Source organism: Apium graveolens, chromosome 7, assembly GCF_009905375.1.
Source record: "Apium graveolens cultivar Ventura chromosome 7, ASM990537v1, whole genome shotgun sequence".
Lineage (NCBI taxonomy): Eukaryota > Viridiplantae > Streptophyta > Magnoliopsida > Apiales > Apiaceae > Apium > Apium graveolens.
This window is the reverse complement of record NC_133653.1, coordinates 264,717,141-264,725,399: the sequence shown is the minus strand read 5'-3', so window position 1 is coordinate 264,725,399 and position 8,259 is coordinate 264,717,141. Positions and strand designations below refer to the sequence as shown.

At 50.1% G+C, this 8,259-nt stretch overlaps 1 protein-coding gene across 1 annotated transcript; it reads left to right on the top strand.

Annotated features, from left to right (window-relative positions):
• Positions 1–328: 328 nt before the first annotated feature.
• LOC141674871 (uncharacterized) lies at positions 329–5,809 on the top strand. The gene is made up of 5 exons (XM_074481572.1): positions 329–1,139; positions 1,371–2,307; positions 2,779–3,127; positions 3,347–4,165; positions 5,798–5,809. Exons 1-5 carry the CDS (start codon positions 329–331, stop codon positions 5,807–5,809), a joined length of 2,928 nt encoding a protein of 975 aa, XP_074337673.1.
• Positions 5,810–8,259: the final 2,450 nt, after the last annotated feature.

Here is an 8,259-nt window from a genome sequence, read left to right as displayed (position 1 = left end):
CAAGTTGGGACCGGCTAGCATAAGAACGTGGAGGCAATTAGAGGACTTGTTCGTCAGACAATTTCAGTCGACCCTCCACTATTCGCCTCCTGTGGCCACGTTAGCCAACATCAAGCAAAGGGAGGGGGAGCCCTTGGCAGAATACTTTCGTCGGTTCAACGCCGAGGTCCCCAAGGTGAGAGGAGCCAGTGAGGAGACCATCAAAAATTTCTTGATAGCAGGGCTGAAAGAAGGATCAAAATTTTGGAAGAGCCTCCAAGCGAGTGAGCCGAGGACCTTGGCCGAGTTCTATGAGCAAGCCGAACCCTTCAAGAGGGTAGAGAAATCGATGAGAGAGCTGAAAATCAGCGAAAGCTATCGAGACAAGAGGGACCGATCCTCAAGCCCTGACGAAAGGAGGAAGACATATCGGCGTAGTTCGAGCCCGAAAAAGTCTGCCCGTGGCAAAGAGACCACTAAAGATTCGGGAAGACCTTATACAAGCAAATGGCAGACACACACCCCTCTGGTAGCCTCTATCGACCACATATATGCTACATATGTGGGGAAGGGGGTATTCAGGAAGGCAACTCCTCTCACAGACTACAATAAAAGAGACACTTCGAAGTATTGTGCATACCATGAGGCCACCGGACATGATACAGCTGATTGTAGACAACTAAAGGATGAGATCGAGACTTTGATTAGACAAGGGAAGCTTACGGAGTGGGTTGTCAAGGAGGTTCGAAGACACAGGACGGATTATCATACCGTCCCTCCTCCACCCCCAGAAGACAAAGAAAGGATCCCTCGGGCTGGTAGTATTCATATTATTCTAGGCGGGTCTCACATTGGTGGAGACAGCCGGAAGGCGATGGACAGATATGCCCGGGAAGCAAAGGACAAGCCGCACACCAACGTCAATCATCTAAGCCAAAGGCCCCCGGAGCTCTTTGAAAGGGAGGTCGATGATATCGTGTTTAAAGAGAATGATGCAAAATTGGTGCATTACCCTCATACCGATGCCCTAGTCATAAAAATGAAGATTGGGACGGTGAATGTTCACCGAGCAATGGTGGACACCGGAAGCTCGGCTGATGTTTTGACTTATGATGCCTACAAAAAACTGGGATTATTGGATAGAGAATTAACCTCAACAGGTGGGCACCTGTACGGGTTCACGGGAGACTCGATCGGAGTGAAAGGGACAATTCGGCTCCCGGTGACCATAGGAGAGGAGCCTCATGCGGCCACCCAGATCGCTATGTTTACAGTCGTAGACCAGCCTTGTGCCTACAATGTTATAGTAGGCAGACCCCTTATGAGGGCAATGAGGATGGTGACCTCGATCCATCATATGACGATAAAATTCTCAACCCCCACGGGGGTAGGCATCTTGAAGAGCTGTCAATACGAATCCAGGGTCTGCTACAACCAGGCACTCAAAGCGGCCGAGTCAAGAAATGCCTCAAAGGAGATAGCTGAAGCAGGTGAGTGTGACATCCCCATGGAAGAGGCAGAGGGCAGGAAAAGAATACGTTCTAAGGGCCACGAGACTTGTAATTTGATTTCAATTGAGGAGTTGCCCGAGAACTACTTCGAGCACATGGGAATTCATGTGGAACCACGCCCAGAGGCCTTACTAATGGAAGCATCTCAGCCCATCATGTTGATACAAGAGGGGATTGTAGAGGAAGCAAGTGATGAAGAAGAGAGCCCAGAACAAATCATTGCAACACTTAGGAGAGGGAAGTGGGCGCACAAAGAAACGACAATCACTATGGACCCACCCGACGGAATCACTCGAACTGTAACTGCGACCTCTGAACGCTTGATAAACCCGACCCAAGCTCACCAAACCGAGCTCAAGGATGCGGAAGGTTTGGCAATCACGGAAATGGAAAAAACTAGCGAGGCTCGAGCAGATCTAGACCCGAGAATGCCCTCAATGGTCGAGAGGGCCGGGGCCGTAGAGGACACAATCCCGATCTTGGTAGACCCAAATGATCCCTCCAAGGTACTCAGAATAGGCTCTAACCTAAGTCCTGACTTGAGAGAGGATCTAGCCCGCTTCCTAAGGGAGAATTTGGATGTCTTTGCATGGTCACACTCCGATATGATAGGGATTGACCCAAATGACATATGCCACCGGCTCAACTTGGACCCGAAAAAGAAGGGGGTTAGGCAAAAGAGACGGCCGATTAGTGGAGAGAGGGCAGAGGCCCTCAGAGAAGAAGTGGATAGATTAATGGAGGCAGGACTTGTGAGAGAAGCCTTCTACCCCGTGTGGCTGGCCAACCCTGTGCTTGTCAAGAAGCCCAATGGCAAGTGGAGGACATGTGTAGACTTCACCGACCTGAACAAAGCTTGCCCGAAGGACAGCTTTCCTCTACCCCGAATCGACCAGCTGGTTGATTCCACGGCTGGGCACGCGCTGCTTAGTTTTATGGATGCTTATTCGGGATATAACCAAATCCCCATGTATGGGCCAGATCAGGAGCACACCTCCTTTATTACTGATCGGGGCCTTTACTGTTACATCGGGATGCCCTTCGGGCTCCTTAATGCGGGGGCAACCTATCAGAGGCTGGTGAATAAGATGTTCAAACATCAATTGGGGAAGACTATGGAGGCCTATGTAGACGACATGCTGGTGAAATCGAAAGAAGCGAGGGATCATGTCCGCCACCTGGCAGAAATGTTCCAGATCCTAAGGGAGTACAGAATGAAACTCAACCCCCAGAAATGCGTGTTTGGGGTTGAATCGGGGAAGTTTTTGGGATTTATTGTCAACCATAGAGGCATTGAGGCCAACCCAGCCAAGATACAAGCACTACTCGGGATGAGATCCCCTCGACGGGTGAAGGATGTTCAAAGCTTAACAGGACGAGTGGCTGCCTTAAACCGCTTCGTCTCAAAATCCTCCGATAAATGCCAAGAGTTCTTCAAAGCAATCAAAGGAGTGGGGAGGAACTTTAAGTGGACCGAAGAATGTGAGGAAGCCTTTCAGAACATAAAGAAGCATCTCAGTAGCCCTCCCATGTTGACCAACCCAAAAGCAGGAGAAACTTTGATCCTATACTTGGCCGTCTCCGACTTTGCAATAAGTGCAGTATTAGTCCGAGAGGAGGATGGTGTCCAGCTCCCGGTATATTATGTGAGTAAAAGGCTAGCCGATGCCGAGACTCGATACACAAGCCTCGAAAAGCTAGCGTATGCTCTGATTCTGGCCTCCCGAAAACTCAGGCCCTATTTTCAGGCACATAAGATAGAAGTGCGAACCTCCTACCCCCTCAGACAAGTGATGCATAGACCAGAATCTTCTGGTCGAATGTTGAAGTGGACGGTTGAGCTCGGCCAATTCGAGGTGGATTATAAGCCAAGGACTGCGATCAAAGGCCAAGCCCTGGCCGATTTTGTGCTAGAATTTCCCCCACATCAAGAAGTGGAGCCGGGAGCCCTTGTTGTTATACCTAGCACAGAAGAAGTTGGACTGGAGAGACAAAATAGTGCCCCATGGTGGAGCCTATATGTGGATGGTGCCTCTAACGGTGATGGAGCAGGAGCTGGAATCGAGCTAATCAGCCCAGAGGCTCACAAAATCAGACATGCGACCCATCTGGCCTTTCATGCAACCAACAATGATGCCGAGTATGAGGCCCTGATCAACGGTCTCAAGCTAGCTTTGGAAATGAAGGTCGAGAATTTGAATGTGTTTAGTGACTCCATGATTGTGGTCTATCAGATAAATGGGGGGTATCAAGCTAAGGGGCCGAGAACAGAGCTTTACCTGAAGTGCGCACAGAGGATAATCGCAAGATTCAACGAGGTGAGGCTGGAACTAATCCCGTGTGGGCAGAATGAAGGCGCGGACGAGCTAGCTAAGCTCGGTTCACGCCGCGAGAGCACTTTGCTAGGGACCGTGCCTCTTGATATACAGAGGCAACCTAGTGTGCCCGAGCACGAGGTGGGCAGCCTCAATAATGAGCTCGGCCCCACGTGGATGACATCTATTCTAGCATACATAAGAGAAGGTTCACTTTCGGATGAAAAGAACGAGGCAAGGAGAATAAAATACAAAGCAGCCCGCTATGTGATATACGACGAGATTCTATACAGAAGGGGGTTCAGTGTTCCTCTTCTGAAATGCATACATGGGGAGGAATGCAACTACATCCTAAGGGAAGTACACGAGGGTATTTGTGGCAATCACTCGGGGGGTAGCTCTCTAGCTCAGAAAATCCTCCGTCAAGGCTACTACTGGCCAACGCTGAAAAAAGACGCCTTTGAATTCTCCCAAGCTTGTGATAAGTGTCAGCGATATGCCAATTATTACAACAACCCCGTGGCCTCTCTCACATCCCTCATGAGCCCCTGGCCCTTCTCCATGTGGGGAATTGATCTGATTGGGGAACTCCCGAAGGCCAGGGGAGGCGTCAAGTATGCGGTAGTTGCGGTAGACTATTTCACTAAGTGGGCAGAGGCCGAGCCCCTAGCCACTATCACAGCGAGAAAGCTCCGGGAGTTTGTATACAAGGCTATTGTATGTCGCTATGGCATCCCTTACAAGCTGATATCTGACAATGGGAAACAATTTGATAGCAAGGAGATGCGAGAGTTTTGTGAGCAGCTGGGGATTCAGAAGAGCTTTAGCGCAGTCTGCCACCCCCAGAGTAACGGGCAGACAGAGGCTGTTAATAAAATCATTAAGCATACCTTAAAGGCAAAGCTTGAAGAGAAGAAAGGAGCATGGCCAGAAGAACTCGCCCAGGTCCTATGGTCTTATAACACTACACCCCGAACCACAACTGGAGAGACCCCTTTCTCTCTGGTGTATGGGTGTGAAGCTATGGTGCCCGTTGAAGTGGGAGCAGGATCTTTTTGAAGGGACAACTATGACTCAGAGGCAAACGAGGTCAATCATCGGCTCTATTTGGATATGATCGAAGAAACTCGAGAAGAGGCTCAGATCAGGATTGCGGCATATCAGCAGAGGACAGCTAGGCATTACAACAGTAAGGTTCGAGCCCGATCTTTCAAGGTGGGAGATTTAGTTCTGCGCCGGGTCATGCCAAATACCAAGGTGGTGAGTCACGGAGTCTTGGGAGCAAATTGGGAAGGCCCTTACAAGATAAAATCGGTGCTCTGGGAGGGAACCTACCACCTCAATGATATGCAAGACAAGTTGATCCCAAGAGCCTGGAACGCGGAACACCTTCGCAAGTATTATCAGTAATATTATTCTTTTCAGACTTAGTATTATCTTCAAATATTCCTAAGTCTCGGGGGGTAGTGCCATATAGGTGCCTCCCTGAGACCACAAGCATGTATTCCTTTCACTTCCCATTATCTATGAATAAACGATTGATCTCTATTTGTGCACTTGATATTTTAACTTCTGTTAATAGATTAAATACCCAGCAGGGGACCCCATCCTTGGGAACCCATGCGAGGACAGAACAGTTGTTTTATTAACATGTTAAATCAAGCTGGGCCCCGACCCGCTTGATGCCAAGAACATGAAACGAGCCGGGCCACGGCCCGCTTAGACAAATACGAACACATAGTAGATAAAAGATGTGGATAGAGATATAGGCCCGCGATGCGAGCTCATACCCTGGCCCTCAAAACCATAAATGCGACCCAGGGGGCCCAGCCCTCCATCAAACATACTCAAAATCGCATGATGCGAGGAGAAGACACATGCGAGCTCCTAGTGCGAGCACACCTACAACACCTGCGAGTCGATGCGGGCTTGTTCCACTTGGCATTCTCTTTCAATGGTTGTTTGATTTAAAGATAAAAAAAAAAAAACCAGCTAGCACTGTAAAGACATACGCGGGCACAAAAAACTTAGACATTTTATACAAACAAAAGTTAAATAAGTTATGCCCCGAGGCAGAATATTTCAAATACAAACGCGAGGCGAGAGGGGTGCCCGCTTACCCAGTCAAAAGTCTAGTTCTAATCAAAATTACATTAAGGGTTATCAGCCTCTGCTCCCTCACGATTTTCACCAGCGACCTGGGCCTTCTCGGCCGCGAGCCGAGCCTCCTCAGCAATTTGGGCATCCCTCTCCATCTCCAGCTTCAACTTGTCAGCATGCCTCGCTGTGCTCGCACCCAGAGCCGCCCAATCGAAGTCAGGAACCTTCTTCATAAAGACTTTCATGAAATTCCTGGCCCCCAGGTTCCTAGCATCAGTGAGGGCGGCCTCATGGCCCTCGGTCAGGGCAGAGACTGATCCCTCCAGCTCGAGCACCCTCTCCTCGAGGGCATCCTTCTCCTTCTTACATGCCTCAGCAGCCAGGTCATGAGCCTCCTTCTGCTCCCTTAGGGCCTTGTCATGAGCAGCGTTCAGGTTAACTATCTTCTGATTATAGTTGTTCACCAGCGTAACTTTCTCTTGCCCGTGCTCAGCGACCTTACTCTGAAGGGACTTGACCTTAGCCTCAAGCTTTGTGTTGGTCTGGCTGAGGGCTCGCATCTCTCGAGCCTTAGATAACTGACGATAGTATACTTCGGCCGCGGCTCGGGAGAGTGCATCCTGGTTAACCTCGAGAGCAGAAGAAGACCAATCCTTTAAATCCTGCTCGCTGATGTGACCTTGGGCGAGCCGGCCGAATGTGGTCGCAACCATATTGGCAGAAGAAGAAGAGGGAAGAGGAGCATCAGAGGGAGCAGCTTTCTTTGGCTCAGGCTCGCCAGTTTTTCCTTCTTTACCTCTGTGCCTCTTTAGTCGAGGAGAGGGCCCTGAATCCTTGAGGTGCTCGGAGAGAGTAGTCATGCGGGCCGGAGGATTGGCCTGAGAGCGAGCCCTTATGCTCGCAGCTGCGGGCTGAGCTGGGCCCGAGGCCGCAGCCTGCTCAGCCTCTTCCATGAAGGGGATAGGAGAGATGGCCATTTCTGAAAAAGAAAACAACAAAGCAATAGATTAGTCACAGCAAGATGCAAAGGAAAGAAGTAATGCGAGCAGGTGAAAAATACGGAGAATTAAAGTGCGATGTGAAACGAGATGCATGCAGGAAAATAAACGCGAGCACACAAGCTCGCGCATGCGAGCAGCCAGGCCCGGACGTGCGGGCCCGATATTCTTACCCTTTTTGGATCTCTTCCTAGATTTCTTCTGAGGAGTCAGCCTCACTCCTTCCTTCAAAAACCCACATGCGACCAGATTGGTGGTCGTTATGAGTTTTCGGATGTCCCGGTCCGCCTTAGGAAGGTTTAGAAGACTGTCCGCGTTTATCTTTTCCTGTCCCACAAGGACAGTGCGAGGCGGGGTGGCTGGAGATAAAAGAAATTCTTGTTAAAAGGAAAGAGCTATGGTAGAAGAAACGAGAGCGGGCAGGAGAAAACTTACATGGATTATAATAAAAATGAGTCTGGACTCGAGGCACCTCGTGGATATAGAAGTAAGGGCTCTTCCACTTCCCTGAGTTGCTCGGCCCATTGTGGATGAGGTTCTTCTTGTTGAAGCACGGCCAGACAGAGAAGTAGAAATACCCAAAGTCGTTAGGAGAATGCTTCAAATGGAGGAAGTAACCCAGCTGCCTCGCGGTTAGAGAAGGGTACCCGCATTTGTGGTACATGATGTACAATGCGAGGGCGGCCCGGTATCCGTTTGGATTGATCTGAAGGGGTGCGAGCTGGAAGTACTCGCAAACATCTTTGATGAAGGGATGAAGAGGAGAGGAGATTCCCAGCCTTTATAGGAAGGTGGACAAGACCATGCGAGGCACCCTGCCTCCATTCTCCGAGTGATTGAATCTATAGCATCTCATATGGGGTAGGGGCAAGACAATATGGCCCTCGAGCTGAAACTGCTCAATGTGCTCGGCCAGATGTTTCTGAGTCAGCGAGGTAGGCAGGTCGCGGCAAGCGAGCACCTTAACCTCCTCGTTTGCAGTTGAGCTCTCCTCCCCATCAGGAATGATCTGCCTTCTGAAAACAATTTCACCCTCGAGCTCAGGCTGGGCAGGAGGCACATAAGGCTCGGGAGAGGCTGCGGGGGCATAATTATAGTTACAAATCTTGTACTGACTTGTAACATCTGCCACCTCCTCACTCTGAGGAGAGTCATAGGACCAATGCGAGCCGTCCTCTTCACCCTCGAGTCCCAGGATGGGATATTCAGCAGCTACAGGCTCTTTTCCTTTCTTCCTGGTGTCATAGTATGCACTCCCCAGGTCGCTGTCAGTTGATTCTGAGTCAAGGTGAATGGGGTCGAGGTGGTTAGCTGCTGCTTGCCTCAGACGGGCTGCCCTCTCTTCAGCCATTTCTC